The sequence below is a fragment of the Epinephelus lanceolatus genome, chromosome 10, assembly GCF_041903045.1.
Source record: "Epinephelus lanceolatus isolate andai-2023 chromosome 10, ASM4190304v1, whole genome shotgun sequence".
Lineage (NCBI taxonomy): Eukaryota > Metazoa > Chordata > Actinopteri > Perciformes > Serranidae > Epinephelus > Epinephelus lanceolatus.
Window position 1 is genome coordinate 35,805,489 of NC_135743.1, and position 19,544 is coordinate 35,825,032.

Sequence of the window (19,544 nt, forward strand, 5' to 3'; positions counted from 1 at the left end):
CTTGTGATTAACTGACGCATAAAGGAAAACACTATCATCACATGTCCTCACGAAGATAGTCAGTCTTTTAAAGGATGAAAGAATTCTGAATATTCAGAGGCAAGAGCCAAGATATGTAAGAGATCATCTGCCATTTGTTCACTGTCTGAGGTTTGAATGATACGCCACCCAACATTTTTAGCATGAATACTCACCCTCTAGGTCTGAAAGATGGCTTTTAAAGTTGGTATTTTAGAGTACTTAAATCAGTTTCAGTGACAACATTTAATGGCAGTAAAAGGCTTAAAAAGCAGCATATTTCTATTTAAGCTTAAAAGATTAGCATTTTTACACAGAGGTTACATTTGTCACAATGGTGCATTAAGCATTAACAACAAGCCCAGCAGTGTTACAACATTCTGTACATTATAATGGCTTAAGATGGTTTTATGGACCTTATGATATATGATGTTTCACCATCAAAACTTTAAGCTGATTACAGCAACTGAATGCAGAATGTTTCTCATTTACACATCCAGCAGACACACAGCAACATTAGCATTCATTTAGAGTCGTGTTACTCTTATTTTAGCTCTATTTTGGTCTCCACCAACTCCTAAGGGGAATGTTTGGCTCTTGAGCTGCTACATGTGTCACCATGTGGGGGACCGCCCATTGTGGCAGAGAGGAGGCAGGTCATGCCTTGGCCATAGTAGAGGTGCTGTATAGTGTTTTTATGGAGAAATGGCCTTTCGGAGCAATGTGCGTTTGGTTTTGGGATATTGGGCCATCGGACAAGTGGGCTTTCAGTTCAATGAGACATTTTATGGATCATGGAAATCTGAGCCTTTGGAACAATGGCATGGCACCTCTAGATGCTAACTTTGCTAGTAGCTTAGCTAGTCGCTAATTTATCTGATGCCATTTAGTATTGGGCATGTAGAGTGGGATTATCTTTCTGCTGTGTTAGAAACAGAGATGAAATAGCCCATTCTCATAATGTATTGCCACTTTGTCTTTGATGTGGGTGTTAGATATCGATGCACAAAGGCACCTTTCACAGTAGTGTTATACACACTGGGTGGCGGCAGTAGTTACTGTGGTGGCCAACAACTAAGGTCGTCAAATACCACAGCTATGTCAGTGAACGTCCAGGTAAGATACTAATGCACAAAGGCACCTTTCGTGGTGCTATGAAAGGCACCGGCCAGTGGCAGTAACGCCACTGGCAACCATCAAAATATAAAGTTTGATAAAGTCCCCACAACAAACACCAGACTTTCAACCGGGCGCCTGCCATATATTCCTGCCATATATTTCCCATGTGAAACCAACAGTAAATGGAGTTGTTTCATAACAACATAGTGTGCTAGTAATGTATTTCATGTGACTTAGCATGACATTAGTAACAACCATGCTTATTTTAAACCAAACCATGATGTCCTGTTCTAAACCTAACCACATGCTTTTGTTGCCTTCACCTGGGATGAGAACACACTGAACTGAAAGCACTGAACTGAATAACTGTGGAGCTGAGGGGACCTGCAGAGCTGGTGAATTTTCTGTGCGTTCATCACAGCGAGCGACACCTTTAATGTAATTGCGTCATTCTAAGTGTTCAAATAAAAAAATAAATTAGAGCAGTTTTAAGTGGTAATCTTGGTGTGAGTTCAACTTTTATTAGATCCCTTTCTTTTTACAGCCATTTTGCTGAAACTCACAACAAACACAATCATTCATACATTTATGTGGAATGAGCTAGGCTTTTGAATTTAAACCATGGTATTGTTTTGAAATCCAAGACAAAGGAATCATCTTAGCAACAGAATTTCATATTATCACATCTATGGTCAAAAAATCAAACCCAGAGGAAAAACAAGCAAAAAATGACTTTAGTAAATTGAGAAAGTGAGTCTGGTAGTATCTCAACATTAGCTTCTTGCAAGAGGTCTGAGGTATCCCCCTTCACTTCAACAAACATCAACACACCAATCCTTAATCATTGTACTCTAATACAACCTATCCTTTAAATGTATCACCATGTATCACCATTTTTTTAATGTAGTAATAATGACAAAAGTCATAATAATACATTTTATTTTCTAGACCCCGAGCACCAAAATGTAGGGAGATGCTAAAGGTAAAGAGAAGCTATCTTCTGTTAAAGCACTCAATCTGCCCTGAAATTGGAGCGTCATGGTGGATAAAGGCGGCAATGCCAAAGCCAAGACAAAAGAGAAGAGTAGGAAATCACACAGGGGATTATTCTGCAGCCCTGAGCACTGAGAAAAGACCGAGAGGGAGCGAGACAGCATATAAAACACTGAGAGAACAGAAACTGAGGAAAGGGGGATTGAGGATGCAGGAAGGAGTGAGAAAGAAAAGGATCAGAGACAGAAATGTACCAAGAGGCAGGAATAAGAGAAATGAATGAGATGACGAGTCACTGAATGGATCCCAGAGGTCACGTAGGGCAGAGAGCAGTGAGACATCATGGGAAACAGAATCACATAGAGTGTCTGTGTGTGCAGACCTGAAGATCAAGGGCAGATCAATGGACATTCATAGAGGGAGGAGGAGTCATATGAGAGATCTGTCCTCCTCTCCTCCATCAGTGCGTAAGAGCTGGGTTTCCTCAGGGGGGACCAGCTGAATGCCACCTCTTTGTCTAAGCTCCACCCGGATCCACGCTCAATGATATATGACACCATGCAGACACACACACACACACACACACACACACAAAGGCTGCACATGCAAACATACTCCTCCAGGGACCTGCCGTAACCTCAGGCTATAACTAAGAAATCCTCTTCGGCAGACAGTGAGAGCATAATGTAGAAAATGTGGCAGCTATGGACTGATCTGCCCTGCTCAGCAGCTAATGGTTTTATGTGTTAAGCATGTGGATTTTCAGGCTCCCATTTCTTATCTGAAGCTTATCTAAAAACCACGACTTCAAGAATTCAGTCAAAGGCTGTAACAATATCTGATCTACAAAAGTACAAGTGGATGAAACAGATGAAAGGCTGCAGCAAATGGGTTTAGCAATTCTTTTGCTCTCATTTTTTTCCACTCAATGATAAAAATGTGTTTTTTATCTGGCAGAAGAAGCTGCCGTAAATTAAACTTTTGACAGAGATTTAAGGCATCAGGAGTGTGACGCATTTTGAAATATATTATTGGTGTTTCATTCACTTCCTTGGTGTTTGGATTTACCCAGCATTGGACCTTTGTGGCACAATCATTCAGCCTTGTGTACACCAACATCTTTTTAATATTAGCCACAGTTAAAGGGATAATTTGGATTTTTTAACTGGGGTTGTGTAGAGCACTTATTCATTCTAAGTCTGTCAACATGCCCCCAGTTTGGAGAGGCAGCAGGGGTGCCACCAAGGAAGCCAAACAATGTACTGCTGTGGATGGAGGCAGCATCAAAATGTATTTTAGCCACCTAAAAAAAGTCCCACCAAAAGAAAAAAAAATCAGTATCTGTTTAAGTGTATATGTGAGAATATGCTTTACCGCTCAGTCTTAGCCCAATCTATGCTCTCATTAAAGCTACCTAAGAAATACAGTAATTTTGGCTCACTGAACACAGGAGTTGCTGGTCTACCGCTGCCTCAATCAGTTTATTTGTTTGCATTATTGTGTGACTTTGGTGATCCTAAACTAACCCTTTAAACACCAAAGTCACACAATGACACTTACAAACTAACTGATCAAGGCAGCGGTGGCCCAAACATTCCTTTGTTCAGTGATGTTAAGTCACAATTTTTCACAGTGGAGTCTGGCTCTGAAGACAGTGGTAGAATGGCATCAGTTGCCTGTTGGAAATCGCTGTCTGACAGTACAGTAAAGCAGTGAAAATATTCTAAATACAGCGTACACTTAAGCTGATTTTGTTTTGTTTTTTTAGGTGGCTAAAATATGTTTTGTTGTTGCTCTTCTCCACAGCAGTACATTGCTTGGCTTCTGGGTCGGACTCCAGCCTGCTTCTCCAAATTGGAGTGTGCCAACTGACATCTACTGCACGCGATACACTAACAATGGAAAGGTACCTCATACAACCCCACTTCAAAAGATCCTAACTATTCCTTGAAGTTTGTGCCCATCATAATAGTCTTACAGTTTGGCACTTTGTATGCCAAACACTTTAAACTGACAGAAAATGGCATGTAGATACTACAACCATCACCTTCTTGTATGTTCGGTCTCATGCTTTCATTGACTGCAGGAAATAAGAGCTTTCCCTGTGACTGTGAGGTGTCTGGACATGAAGGCAGGCTAAAGCAAACAAGCCTCCAGTCCACTTAGAAATCTCCCTGACTGTTTCCCAGGCTTCCAGGTGACCGAGCAGAATGATGGGATGGAATGGAGGAAGGGGAGGAGAGAAGAAAAAAAGATGAAGAAAAAGGAAAAAAGTGGGGAGAGTATGAAGATGTCAACCGACGGAGATTTGCCGGTGCTGCAAAGTGCAGCAGTGGCCATCATCACAGGGGAGAACAACATCAAACAGCTTGGCTTAAATTTCAGCATTCCTGTCACGGAGTGGAGGCAAGCTGGCCGAAGGGCCAAAATAAAAACCATTGTGACACACAGGGAAATGTTTTAACATTGTTTCCCGCAGCCACTTAATCATTGTTGTCCTGCAATCACCTCATAACCTCACCTGAACTTTTCATTAGTCTAAATGACTAAGGCTGTATAATAAGTCAGACTGGGTTTAGAGCATATTCCACAAACACAGCGCCATATCACATTCAGGGTCCCTGTCTTCAACCTACAGCCAATATCCAACTACCATTCACCTACTGTACATGTCTACTATTATCCCAGAGGGACAATGAAGGTTTTTACATAACAGATAAGAGTAATTCAAAATGGGACACGTTAATATTGAGTCCTGGTGTCAGTTTCTAATCTGTTTAAATTTCAATGTAGTACATCATCTCATGTACAAGAACTGAACACCAGCAGGATATGATATGACAACAGTCTAATGTTGATAAGAGTACATGTCATGTCTAGCCTTTGCCCTAATTAGTACATTACAAATGATGTAATAGGACTCTGTGGGTTAATATGGCCAGGTGTCTGCTGCCATGCATTTACTGTTTATAACATGCCGTTTCTACAGTGTGAAGTCCGGTACAACTACAGTAGGCTACATCAAAATTAGGACTGAGCAACTCTTTTAAGTTAAATTAAAGGCAACTGTTTAAAATTATTTACACGTCACTACCCTAAAAATTGTTTAATATAATGACAGCACTGTGAGTATTCAGATCTATTACTTACGTACAAGTAATATCACACTGAATTAAATACTCCACTACAAGTATAAGTCCAAATTCAAAACTGCACTTTAAAAGTACGTAAGTATTATCAGCAGAATGTACTTAAGGATTCAAAGCACATTAAATGTATATATATTGTACACCATTGATGGTAGGGCTGCAACTAATCATTTTCCTTGTCTGTTACTCAATACAATGGCACACATTATGTCTGCATTGTAAATATGAAGCTGGACCCAGCCGCCATTTAGCTTAGCTTAGCACAAAAAGAGAAACAGCGAGCCAGGCTCTGTCCTGAGGGAACAAAGTCTGCCTTTCAACATCTCTAAATGTCACTAATCAACATGTTTGTTTAGTCTGTACAAAAACCCAAAGTGTAAAAACAATCATTTGTGGATTTACATTGTGGTATGTGCCAGACTATTTCTTGGCTGAGAACACACTCCCTGAGGTGTCAGCTGGTTGCCTAGCAACCTCATGGTGATGACAAAATTGGCTTTGGCTCCACATTGACCAGTGGGATATCAGAGTGGTTTCGATCTCATCATCTAAGTCCTCAGCAGAAAATAAATAAATAAATAAATAAATAAAGCAAGAAGGCGCATTTCCCAAAATGCTGAAATGTACCCTTTTTTAAATGTATTTTGTAAATAAACGATATTCTATTTAAAGTTTGGCTATATTCAAACTTAATAGTGTCATATCCTCACATTTAAGGAGCTTGAACCAATTTGGATTTTTGTCTTGCTAAGGGACTGAAAAGAAAAGAAAAGAAAAGATTCATTTTCTGTGGCTTCACTATTCAATTAATCAACTCATTGTTTCTGCAGTAATTATCAATACACATGATGAAATCCAGCGTTGGAATGTATTGCAAATTTACTGAGATGGATGGTAGAATTGAAATCCATGCATGAATGACAGGATGACGGAAAAACAAGCTGATGAGATCACTGTCTGACTGAGGAAGGTCAGGGAGGATCACATGTGGCGAGGAGGCTGGTGGTCTATGGATCTGGCAGTGCGATGTTATAGTCGGCTATGCATATTTAGTGGACTCTGACAAAAACGCCAGCTGTCAGAGACTGTGACTCACATTCGTTTTAGTTATATAGCTTTGTGTGATTCTCACAGACCAAACACCAGAGCCAATTGTGCTAATTAAACGCTGAAACTGAAATCTATGAGATCTGCTCTCTCATATGCAAAAGCGTTCCATCAATCACTGTTAGCCAACCAGCAGAGGATTACCAGAATCAGCACAAACTGGTCAGAATTAAGGGATTGTAGAAACAATGCGGGGATTTGAAACATTTATATTTACCCATTAGTGGGTTCACATGAATTAGGTCATGGCAGTGAAAGTAAACAGGAAGTGAGCTAGGTGGAATTTTACTTTTTAAGCTCTTTCAACAAGACATCCTTTATTATTTATTACACCTTTCTGACATCAAAGGCCAGGAATGTTGGCCCAGTGTTAGTCCATCTGCTGCCGTTTCATTTGAATTTTCAACAACATATCCTGGATTTCTAAATGTGACACTAATGAGCAGTTCAGTCTCATAGTTTCTCCCACATAAAGATTAAGTGATGCACAACCCATTATCTCTAGCTCCATAAACTAAGACATACTGTAAAAGTCAAAATGAGTAAAATGATTCTCGATCTTTGCAGCCATCCAGCTTCACCTACACGTTCAAAGATATTGAAATCTAACAGAAAATATGACTATATTTTTCTATGAAGATAAAAACAATAGGAGAAAAGTGAGATCAACTGCACAAAATTTGATGAGACAAGAACACTTACTCATCCTTCAATAACCTCTTAGAAGTACCACTGAAGTCGCAACTGTTTAAAGGTCCAGTGTGTAGGATTTAGTGGTATCTAGTGGTGAACTAAAACATCTCTGTTTAGGAGAACTACAGTGGCTGAATGGTCCCATCTAGAGCCAGTGTTTGGTTCTTTCGTTCTCGGCTACTGTATAAGCAACATGGCAGATTCTGTGGAAAAGGACGGGCTCCATTTGTAGACATAAATGGCAAATTCTAAGGAAACAAAAACACGATTCATAGTTTCAGGTGATTATAAACTATTATATACCATTTCTGCCAATAGATGTCCCTAAATCCTGCACACTGGACCTTTATCTGAAGCTGCACACTGAGCATCAGTCAAAGACAAAGAAATAAATAAGTCAGCCATGCTAAGAAGCCCTTTGAGCACGTGCTTAGGGAGGGCTTGGAGCTTTTTATTAATTTATTTAACCTTTATTTAACCAGGCAAGTCATTAAGAACAATTTCTTATTTACAATGGCGGCCTAAATGTTAGCATCAGCATTCTAACACAGTGGCAATACTGACATGCTGCTCTTTAGCAGGTGTAAATTTTTTTTTAGATATTTTTGGGGCATTTTTAGCCTTTATTTGACAGGACAGACAAGTGTGAAGGGGGGAGAGAGAGAGGGAGTGACATGCAGCAAAGGGCCATAGGCTGGAGTCGAACCCGGGCCCCTGTGGCAACAGCCTTGTACATGGAGTGCCTGCTCTACCACTAAGCCACCGATGCCCCAGGTGTAAGTTTTATCATGTTCACAATCTTGGTTTAGTCTGTTAGCATGCTGTCATTTACCAATTAGCACTAAATACAAAGTGCAGACAAAGTATAGATTAAAGCACTGAAGGCAAACCTCTTATTTGCCATTTCATGGCAATCCATTTGATAGTGTTTTTAAATTTTCAGTCTGAATGGAAGGATTTTAACCAAATAGGGTGCTAGATGAAAAGGAGGATTACTGAGGTCACTAGGATTCATTGTCTGAGAACCACAAATTTCTTTGCCAAATTTTGTGCCAATACATTCTGTAGATGTTGAGATAATTCATTAAACAAGTTGACTCACTGGCTGACAAGTGAGGGGATTGTCAAAGTCATGAGGACTGGGGACCCAATTTAAGCATGTTGTATGTATTTTCCATCATGGCAAAAAATGGGATGGCACAAATAGGTATTTTATTTCAATTAAATAATCTAAAAACATTTGTGTTTATAGAGGACATGAAGAGCGCCAGAGCAAAATAACTGTGGTAACTGCAAAGTTTGACTGGCAAAATATATGGCCTCATAGTTCTCTAAAACTAAGAAATGAAATAATGGTAATATTCTTTTTTCAGATATAGAAGAATATCTTGTGTTCTATCAAATCCATCCAACAATCTGTCAGGGCCATCCTCCGGATCAGACATTTCCTAAGACATTTATTAAAATCAATCTGCCTATTGAATAACTGATGACATTAGTGTGGGTTACTTCCTCTCAGACACAAACAAACACTGAGATTCCTTTCTCACAATCTTACGCCTGACTATGCTGCTGTGACCTCTGACAGTCATAAGACTGAGCACGGTTGCTTTGGTTTGTCTGGTAGACGTACAGAGGTTCACGTACAGCACAGAGAGAATCTCCTCCTCCCTTCTGTGTTTGCTATTTCTCTTTTCTTGTTCACATAAAAGCAAATGATCCTCCTGCCAAACACTTTCACATCGCCTGGCTTAATTTTCTGTTTACATTAAACACTGAATCTGACGTTAAACTCTAATCCCTTCCTAGACTTCAAAGCTCAGACATTAAGAGAGCATGGGGCATGCCCAGTTAAACTTTGACAGAAGGGGGTGGGAAGCCGCATAATCCACTGATCTGTGAGGTAATATATCATGGGACCAAGAGGGTCTAGCTCGCATGGCTACAGGGGTCACCAACAAATTCTTTGCAAACGCTAGCATATAAAAAGGTGGAAATGTGTTGCTAAAGGACAGACTTGTCACATTTGAGTAACAGAATACAAAGCACAAATAGCATTGATTTCCAGTGCACTTAGCAATAGTGGTTACTGCACATAGAGCCTTGCCAGGAGCCTGGTTCACTGGCTCCAAAGAAAACAGCATCATCTGACATTCACAGCCGCATCATTTGCTAGAGTTCCCGCTGTTTGAAGCCATGTGCAGATAATGTGTTTCAGCTATGACTACACATGTGTTCCTGTTCATCCAGCTTTGGGCTAATTCCACACTGTACGCTAGCAGAATGCCTCTGCCGCAGGATTTAATGCAGTCAAGCATCAAGTAGCTCCAACAACTTGCCAGGAGTTTTGTCAGCCAGTCTGTAACACACTGTATTGTGAGAACTCATTTCTGGTGCAAAGCTGCTTAGCAGAGATTTGTCTATACAGTTTCACATTCTCTGCATCTACAGTGATCCGTGTGTGTGTGTGTGTGTGTGTGTGTGTGTGTGTGTGTGTGTGTTTGTGTGTGTGCGCTTAAGTTATTCACTGTCCATCTGTTATCGCAGCCCTATTACACAGCAATCCAACTCCAGAGCCCCCTGAAAACTACTGCACACTCCCTCTAATGAACTGGGCAGAGATCCTCAGTCAGTGAGCAACATCACAGATACAAAATACTTTCAGACCCAAACCATTTATTAGCTTTGAATTCATCAAACACTCTGACAGCATCCACTAGCCAGAGCAACAGCAAAGAGATCCATGCAGGCTAAAATTATTCCATCTACAACCTCAAGCAAGACACTGCTAAAAGGCAGAAGCAAAGGAGCTAATCCCTCCATGCTGTAAGACCTATTTCCACAAGCTATTATCACAACAATTAACAGCAGTTGATGGGAGCATGGAGAGAGTGTGTGGAGGAGGAATAATTTGAAGCAGCCATTTAATTAAGTCTGAAACTGCTCCCAGTACTGTCATCAAACAGGAGGCCTTGCTGGGTGACATTTCCTACCAGTCAATCCGAGGAGCCAGCTGGGAGCTGTGGGGCTGGTGGAGAAAATGACTGGGTGAAGATGCTCGGAGAAGGGAGGATGGGTTACATGCCGTGGAATTGTCTTCCATGCTGACATCTTTTGTCTTTTGTCTTGTCAGAATAATCTGGAAATGTATAACTAGCAGCCAACATAAACTACTTACAGCTATGCTAGTAAGACACTATTACTGTGTGTATTAGACCCAGTGAGAGCCATTATCTTGTACTGTGGCCCTTCTGTTTGCCATACATCAACAATACATCAACATCCTCCTGGGACCCAGAAGAAAAAAGTTTTGATATCAAGATTTGTTTTATGTAATTTAAGTATTAGACTTGAAAGAAACATTTTGCATCAAAAAAAAAAAATTCAAAAATATTATTTATTTATTTTTTTATCACATGTCCTCTGTAGAGGACATCGGGACTTAGTCGGGTCTTAAATTTCCAGAGTTAGTCAATGAGTTTCAATTGAGTTACAATGGGACTATAGGGTATTTTATGCTTTATCTCTAAATATATGAGCTACAAAGGACTTTTACTCCCCTGGAATTATTATTTGGCTGTCTTCAATGCTTTATACTATGATGGATAGCTGTAGCAAGGTAGAGTGTATTCTTAATAGCTATACCAATGGGCCTGACGTTGCAGTCAGGGTGCAGGATTGGTACCCTGTACCACTGGGTTTAAGGGCCTAGTGGTCCAACTGCACTCACCCCTCACTATCTATGATGTGATAAGGTGTAATGCTTGCTATGTAGTCATTTAACACTCGCCCAGGCAATAAGAAGTGATGTGGAGCCCCATAGTTTGACCCATGACCCCTATGTGACAGACCCCAAAGACCAGGTAAACTTTATTGTATGTGGTGGCCTAAGAAGGGTAAAGAACAGTGGAGTGAAGCTTTATAGATACTATTGTATGTGTGAATACACTCTCAGCAAGAATTGTTATTGTTTAAAGGAAATAGAGCAAGAAGTTTCTCGAAATCCTTCTTTTAGGTAGTATCCTACCATACATTCCCATGCACCATAGATGCATGGGAATGTACATTCACCTAAAGTGTTCTTATTTTCCAATAAACCTCCAAATTCTTGCATACACATTACTTCAGAGTCTCACTCCAAGCCAAATTTCTGCTTTCACACTGACTAACCTTTAAAATGTATCAGAAATTATGAGAAAAAAACGTCATTCCCCTTAATGGCCTCCTGCCTGCTGAATCATGGAAACTGGTTAAAAGACGGGGTACTAAGTCCTGATGTCCTCTACAGAGGACATTGAATAAGAGGTGTATTTTGAAAAGGTTAAAATTACTCTGGATTTCTGAAATCTCTCTAAATTAAAGTTAAGACCCTTATATTAACCCTTACCCTTAAATATTAACAAAATAATCATAACTTTTGCCAGAAAATGATCAATTACCACTCTGGCAGCAAAAAACGAGAAAAACATTTTTTAAAAATAATCATCAGTAATGTGGACATAATGACTAATTGAGTAAGGGCAAATAACAGAACAGCTAGAACATTTTCAAGTTCACAAAAGTAACTTCACTGTAATGCATTCACACACTGGTGACCAAGGCTACCATAAAGGTGCCACCTGCTACCCAGATTTTAACACACTCACACACCGATGGAAGCATCATCAGGAGCAATTTGGGGTTCAGTATCTTGCTCAAGGATACTTCGACATGCAGACTGGAAGGGCCAGGGATCAAACTGCTGATCTTCCAATTGGTGGACAACCTGCTCTACCTCTGAGCCACAGCTGCCCAAAGGTAAATGGTAATGGGCCTTCAAATAAACAACATCCCTGCGGGACTCTACTTGGCTTATACCCCATCCTCTGGTCATTGGTTCATGACATCAAAATGTGATGACAGATGATGTAAATGCATTGGAGACTGTCTAGTGTTTGTTTTGCTGTTCTGGAGGTATTTTCTATTCAATGTTAAGCCTAAGGCTTGCACCGGAACCAACTGCCTACTGGGAAAAAAATACATTTGAACTTGTTTAATTTATTAAAGGTATTAGTTTAAGCAGCAGGAGACCCACAGCAGCTGCATCGAGAGTATGAGGATTAACACACCACACACCCATGACTTATGACAGTTTCAACCAAAGCACTATCTGACACTGGTTTCACTTGAAATAATCCTGCAGAGTGCCCACTCTAATCTTAATGTTATCTCGGTTGTTGTGGCTGGCTGCCCTCTTTTACGGTAACTAGCTAATGTAACCAACTGTGGAGGGTAAATATTTAAAAAGGAAATAATGCTGATATTGTGGTTAAGTCTGCCATTACTCTGTACCCCTGTGCAACCATGTTTCCTTTCATAAATATCTTGTTAATTGACCGACTGGTTCCTTTCCAGAAACACTGGAGGTTCCCAGCCTGTGAGTTTTTCATTCCAAACAAGGTTTCAAAACTAGTTTTTAAACATGCGTGTGTATTTATCTTTTTACCACCCAGCAACAGGGTTGCACGTCAAAAACATGAGGTAAACATTGCTAAATCATAGTGAGCAAAATAAAAATTGCCTCTGTAAACATGTGATGATGAAATACAATAAGAACAACAGTGGAGTTACTCACCTCTGTTGTTGTGCAAGGGCTGTATTTACCTGCAGGAAAACAAGAAAGCAGTGTTTTGAAAAACAGCAGTTGTAAGCATATAAGCATAAAGCAGCTTATGTACACATGCATGGTTACATAGGTAACACTGTTCAGTTACAGTACTGAAATGTTGTATGTTTGACTTAAAGGGGTTAAGCATGTGATGGTGATCTTAGCCACTAACGTCAAAGTCATGCATTTCTTTTGATTCTGTGTCTGAATATCATATAAATATCATGTGGGATGTACATTGTCTCAGGATCCGGGCAGTCATTTTCATTTATGCATCAACCTACTCTGTACAGCTGCTAACTCAGAAGTAGGGACTGAGCAGCTGAGATGACTAATTTCAGATGTCATACATTATTTGTCACTGATGGGAAAATCTCAGGCCACAGGAGACTGTAAATCACCACAAACACGAAGGGGTGAGAACTCCAGTTTCATCAAGATAAATCTAGCTTCAACAATCTACAGCACAAAGATTTTTTTTCATGCTTTTACTCTAAAACCAAAACTAATCAGGAACAAAACATGTCCACAAATGATAACATGCAACTCTCAGGCTCATATTGAAGCCTCAAAGGATAAGGCCAGTCTTTTTATAACCCACAAATCCTGTGAAAAGACAAAAACAAACAATACCTTACTCCACATCATACTGTCCAGCTATTGTACGCTGTTTGTAGGACTCAGCCCTAAGTCTATTCCTTCCTACTGAAGGTAGGAACTTGGTATGAATTCAACCTAAAAGTAGTTGCTTGACTAATTATTGATCTACTTGTTTAATGCCATTTTTTAGACGTGTCACAACCCTGATTCACACTGTTACAATTAGGACTCACATGCACTTCATCTGTACCATCAGTGTCCACTTTCTGTTTAATTTCTCACAACTTGTGCTCTCTATTGAAAAACTTTAAGTCCTGGGTCTATGGCAGGGGTCCGCCAAATTATTGTGTGACCATTTCATCAAAGTTTTCATTTAATTTATGTTTAGGTTTTTCAAAACATATTTTTTGCTAAGAATAAATCAGCCTATTCATAATTTACAATACCGGCATTACTGATAGGCTAACTGTTATCCATGAATCATTGTGCAATCATGTGAGCTAGCTAGTGCTAAATTACTGTGCATCACTTATCCATGATGGCAAGGTGAGCTAGTTAGCTAACATTTACATACTAGTGAAACATATTGGTAATTAGCTGTGTCATTATTCCAAGTGTACGGACATTCTTGGGATTGTTCTATAACTTTTTGAGCAACATATTCTGACACACCGTCTACCTCAGAAACCAACAGCAAAAGTGCTGAGGGTGAGGCTAATGCACCTAGCTATGCAACATCTGCTGCTGCTACAGGGAAGCACAAACGAGAGGAGACCATAATATATATATATATATATATATATATTCTGGGAATTCTCTTAAGCACAACTCAATTTTATACACTGTATAGAGTAGGGGGTCCCTGCTCCGTCTCTCTTTGAGCTAAAGGGTCCTTGGCCTAAAAAACGTTGACGTACCCTACTTTAAGGGGTTCCCCATAGCAGACACATGTAAGGTCCTTTGCACAAAAATATTACATATGTGGGTAAAAATATAAAAGTTACAATTACATTGTTACATTTCTAAAATGCGCTCAGTAATTTTCTAAAACAGCTGGGCACTGTAAGTTATAGCAAATGCTACTCAAGCAGGAGTAAACTGTGCATTTGTTAGGGACTATTTTTATCTGAGGATTAATACATGTTTAAAGTGCCCCTGAGCATTTCCAAAAAGCAGGATGGTGAATGTGGGATTGACTCAAAATAAAGTGTGTGCGTTCATGGTGATGAAAGAACATGTAACCCAGTGCAGTGGTGTGGCTCACTGTGATGCATTCTGATAATAGTTTTGGGAACAATGTTGGATCAATTCATAGTTGGTTTTCTTAATTAAATCAAATTGACTAGAGGAATAATACACCATAGCATTATCCTTTAAGCCTAGAGCAGGTTTAAGGGAAAACCTGCTATATCATGGAATTTTAAATGTAGGGATTATATTTTGCTATCCCACACTTTGCTCCGTGGTCTTACCCTTGTAGCTTAGTTATCAGTGATTACATTTTCTCTTCCTTATTAAACCAATTTCAGGGAAAGTGCTCTGTGCTCTCATTATGCAAACCAGCTTTAATAAAAGCTCTGTTTCATTCTAATTACCTTGGTGGTTTAAGTAGCATGTGACAAGATGACAAGAGGCACTGTTGCATGAATGTACTCCCTTCAAGAAGAAGACCCACTTAAATGTATCTCCGGGCTACAGCTGCCCAGCTTTTACTTCATGAACAAACAGCCTGCTAACAGATGACCCTCTTAACAAATGGCTGTTTTGTATTGTAACACGCAGTAATGCAACGTCACAACAGTTCTGACATCATTTCATGACCCTAACTTGCATCAGCAGGTTTGAATGCAACACTGCTGTAAAGTGAAGGAGAGTCACCAGTGTGATGTGTGTGTCTGCAGATAATCGATTGAGCTTTCTTAATGCCATAACAGTATGAAAATAGATCTATTCATCAAAGTCTAGGCATGATACAAAGAAATTTACAGTGTGTGTCCTGCTTTCACAGTGTGTATGGATATAATGCAACGTGTCAGGTGCCCCAGATAAACTGCAGAGGGGAAGAATACAAGGAGGACTTGGTTTTGAGTGACAACCGGGTCTAAAACTAACCCTGTCTGGATTCAACTTCAGGTCAATTTAGCAAGTTGAGAGCTTTAGAGGTCCCTAAAATCCCTAAAACCTTTGCCACATATTTATCTCATTATTTACATAAATGACTTTGTCGGCTTGGGCTTGTGAATCTGAGAGAGAGAGCCTGCGCTGAACAGCACAGATAAGTGGCAATTAGACCAGAAAATTATCCTGCAAACTGAAACCATTTGTGTGGTTGCACTGATCAAAACACTCCCAAATTACTTAGACCTAAGAAAGATGTACTTATGAAGCTGTCGCGGGGTTTGCATAAAGATTGTGAAGCAACTAATACGAAACAATAGAAATGACATTTAAAAAATATATCCAAATATTGATATTGGCGTCAATCAATGAAAATAGTCATTTAAAATCAAATATCACAATATTTTTGACCAAATACCTCAACTGATGATATTAATATTGTGATGATATTGTAAGGTTGACTACTGGTGCTTTCACGAAATAAATAATCCCCAATAATGTGGATATAATGACTAAGGCCCTGTGTTCACATTACATTTTTTTTTCTGAGTGCCAACGTCTTCTTTCATTTGTTCCCAGTGAGAGTTTATGCAGTCACCTCCAGAAAAGGTGCTGCAACAAGCATCTTTTTTCAGAGCATTCCGCCTTTTCTGCGGCAACCATGAGCGCTTCTAGTTGAAAATCTCTGAACTTTTCAGAAAGACACTTGTGATGTCTCTGTCGCTCCTTTTCAGGCAACCAATCATATGGCAGTGTCTATCCAAGCTGTTTGACATGTTGGACAAAAACAATCATAACACAGAAAAGCTAATTTGTGGGGGCAGATTGGCATTCAACACTGAATATTGCTGGTGAGTGTTATGATTTTATAACTGTACTGATACAGTGATATCTTGTACAATCTTATTAGGTGTGTAGTAAACCCTCTGTTAACATAGTGTCATCAAAAAAGATGCTGAATTGCTGGGATGAAGCACACCCCAGCGCCTTGCCACCACTTTTCTGCCAAAGAGAAACACTATGTTGGCACAGGCCCTAAGTCAGTAAAAGCAAATAATGTATTGCAATATTTTGCATGGCACACATCAATTTGTTTTCATATATACATAATCAGTATTGCAGATACAAATTAAACTTTTGGTAGCCTAATACAAAACTAAAATCAGCTGCTTTTTCAGACCACTATTATGTGACAAAGTGTTCCTTTACAATGTATGCTATTGCAAAACGCAGCATATAGCTAAATGTTTAAAATCGCAATAATATTGTATCCTAACTTATAATATCATATCTTGGTGCATCTAGTGATTCCAACTCCTACTTCGCTGTAATGCATCCTTTAAAAACAAGAGAAGACAACATTTATGATATTACTATATCCAATCTAGTCTCATATCATTATATCGATACAATATCGATATATTGGCAAGTCCAACCTAACATTGATGGATACGTGTTTAAAATACAGTCTACAGTGTATAGGATGATGGGTCTCACCTTATCTGTGTGGTTCATGTAAAGACTGAGTGTGTATAATATTTTGCACATTTGGTGTAGGATGTAAAGGACATGGTGAGATGTTCATTTGTGAAATAGCCACATGAAGCAATATTAACAAAAATATAACATAGTGGGAATGCAAATGCCAAAACACAAGCTTAACTACAACCATTCAACACATTCCCATACATTTCGACATGACATTACATGAGCAACCGAGGAATAAAAGCCTGGACTCCCCTCTCCAATGGTTGCTTCCATGCTCCTAAAAATAGCCCATTCATTCTAAGCATATAGACCTACAGGCCAAAACCAGCATCATCATCACAGCTGTGCCTCTCAGATTCCCTCATAAAAGTTGATTAGACAAAAGTATGTGGTGGATTGATTAAATCAAGGGCCAAAATGTTGACTGAGCAGTGCTCGGTATCGTGTGTGTGTGTGTAGCTGAGTTAAGAGCACATCCCTCCGGCCCTCAGGTATAATCCATTACAGACAGATACAGATAGATGGGCATTTAGTCAGTCTGCTCTGCACTCTGTGTATCAGCAGATGTGATCACAGCAGACACTGAACATGCAAGGCCTCGGTCTGACAAGACCCTGGAATGTGTTTGGTTTAAGAGCATGTTATCGTTCATAGACACACCCATCGACTGTAGCAACACACACATCACATGGCAGGCAGTGTTTTCTGTTTTGTTCTGAATCCTGGTTGTTAAAAAGATCTGTAGTAACTGGGATACAGGACAAATACCACAGAAACACTTTAACTCTCCCATATGAGACACAAATCACCATAAAGTACAATAATGTCACTATAAATGCCCTGTACAGCCCCACAGACACCGTGTAAATCCCTAAAGGGATGTTTCCAGAATATTGCAGTGTTTTTTCATTTTGCACACTATATGCTGCCACTACTGCCTCCTCTCACTTTCTTGGATATTTTCAGCTTGGCAATAGAAACACTGCCATACCAGCAGGGCTTTAACTCTTCTTTTTTATCGCACCTCTTTAATTTCATCTGTAATCAACAGAAGCTCCCATGCCGCAGATAGTTAGGATCAGCTACATCAGGCCATAAAGTTAGGCAGGGGTGTAGGTTTTGTTTCAGAATTGGGGGTTTGGGGGTCCTCCGCCAGAGACATTAAACACCTGCATTCTGGTGAACTATGCACCAATTTGTGTCTTTATGGTGTAAATGTCTTAGTCTGTTACTTTCATGTTTTTATTGGAAGGGACAAGTGCACATGTTTAAAATATTTAGGGGGACATGTCCTCTGTGTCACCCCAGAAATCTACACCAATGAAGAAAGGCATGTGCAGGGGTGAACCATCACCTTTTCTGTTTACACACACACACAGGCATGGACCCACACCTTGATCCTATCATGCACATTTCAGCTTGTAATCACATGCTTTAATCAGATGAAGCAGAACGACCACACTGATCTGATATGAGGTGGCAAACAGTCTGAGAGGCTTTAACCATGAGATGGGACCACATGATGCACATGCACACACGCACACGTGCTTTCAGTGAGGAGGGATAGTGAAAATCAGTGAAAGCACTATAGCCATGAAAGTGAGAGCAGCAGGGGTCTCTTTGTTTAGCAGTGACAGGGGTCATGTGTTGTGGAGCTGTTCTGCTGCAGATTAAAAACTAATCCTGAGATACAAATAAAGCACCTGATCAGGAAAAACATGTAGAAAGCCTCCACACGTGCAGATGGAAATATGTGTGGGCCTACACATTTTATTTATAGTGACATTATTGCTCTGTGATGCCACTTTACAGTGCTATTACATTCCTATATGGGAATATCGGTTACACAAGTGTCTCTGCAAGGTATGTGCCATCTTATTTATTTAAGTCTTTACATAAGGACAATCACAACACCTCAGCTCCATTATTTGAAACGCAAGTGATGGCATGGCCTAGATCGGAGCAGCTTTAGGCGCACTCAGTCTTACATAATATTTTACCTTTACAGCTCTGGTGTTCCACCCTCACAGACCCGTCTTTCTGTATCCTAACATCCCCCGGTCCGGATATCCTCCTCAGAGCCGCCGCTGATGATGCTCCGGCGGCGGCGGAGCAGCTTCTCCTCCGGTGTGCCTTCGCCAGCGTCCTGCAGCACTGATAACACACCGCCCAAGCCTGCTCCTCATTGATGGGCTGGCCATAAAGCCTCAGTATCTCATCCAAAGAGAGACCCTCCAGTCCTGCTTCCTCCGTGGGATTCATCGTGTTGTGATGCTGCTGCTCATCTCGGTGTGTCGCTGCAGCAGCATCATCCGTCAGCCCTCCGTGGTCCCCGCATCGCTGCTCGGCCATCCTTTCATTATCTCAGCGCAGGAGGCCGGAGGAGGAGAACAGGTCCAGGTCGATATGTGAGAGGCAACCTGGAGGCATTGATGCTTCCCCTTCTGCTCCCCGGGGCAGCAGCGACAGTCAGCAACGTACCGGTGCTTGTTTCCCCGCCCGCGCGACGCGTCGTTCAGGTTTCGGGAGCAGCAGTCATGAGACGGTGTGTGTGTGAGGTTTGTGTGAACGTAGCCTTTACCGTGTGTGTGTGTGTGTCTCACAGTCAGGCT

The 19,544-nt window shown here is 40.4% G+C and overlaps 1 protein-coding gene across 4 annotated transcripts in view; it reads right to left on the reverse strand.

Annotated features, from left to right (window-relative positions):
* spire1b (spire-type actin nucleation factor 1b) overlaps positions 1-19,544 on the reverse strand; it is a 55,371-nt gene extending 35,827 nt beyond the window's left edge. For 2 of the 4 annotated variants that reach the window (XM_033641050.2, XM_033641051.2), the window contains exons 1-2: positions 18,933-19,542; positions 12,694-12,722 (exon numbers count right to left, since the gene is read on the reverse strand). In XM_033641050.2, the coding sequence (XP_033496941.1) occupies positions 12,694-12,722; positions 18,933-19,284 (381 nt within the window). In that variant the 5' untranslated portion in view covers positions 19,285-19,542. Of the gene's footprint in view, positions 1-12,693; positions 12,723-18,932 lie in introns of all 4 variants that reach the window. The other 2 variants (XM_078171982.1, XM_033641052.2) reach the window with 2 other exon arrangements.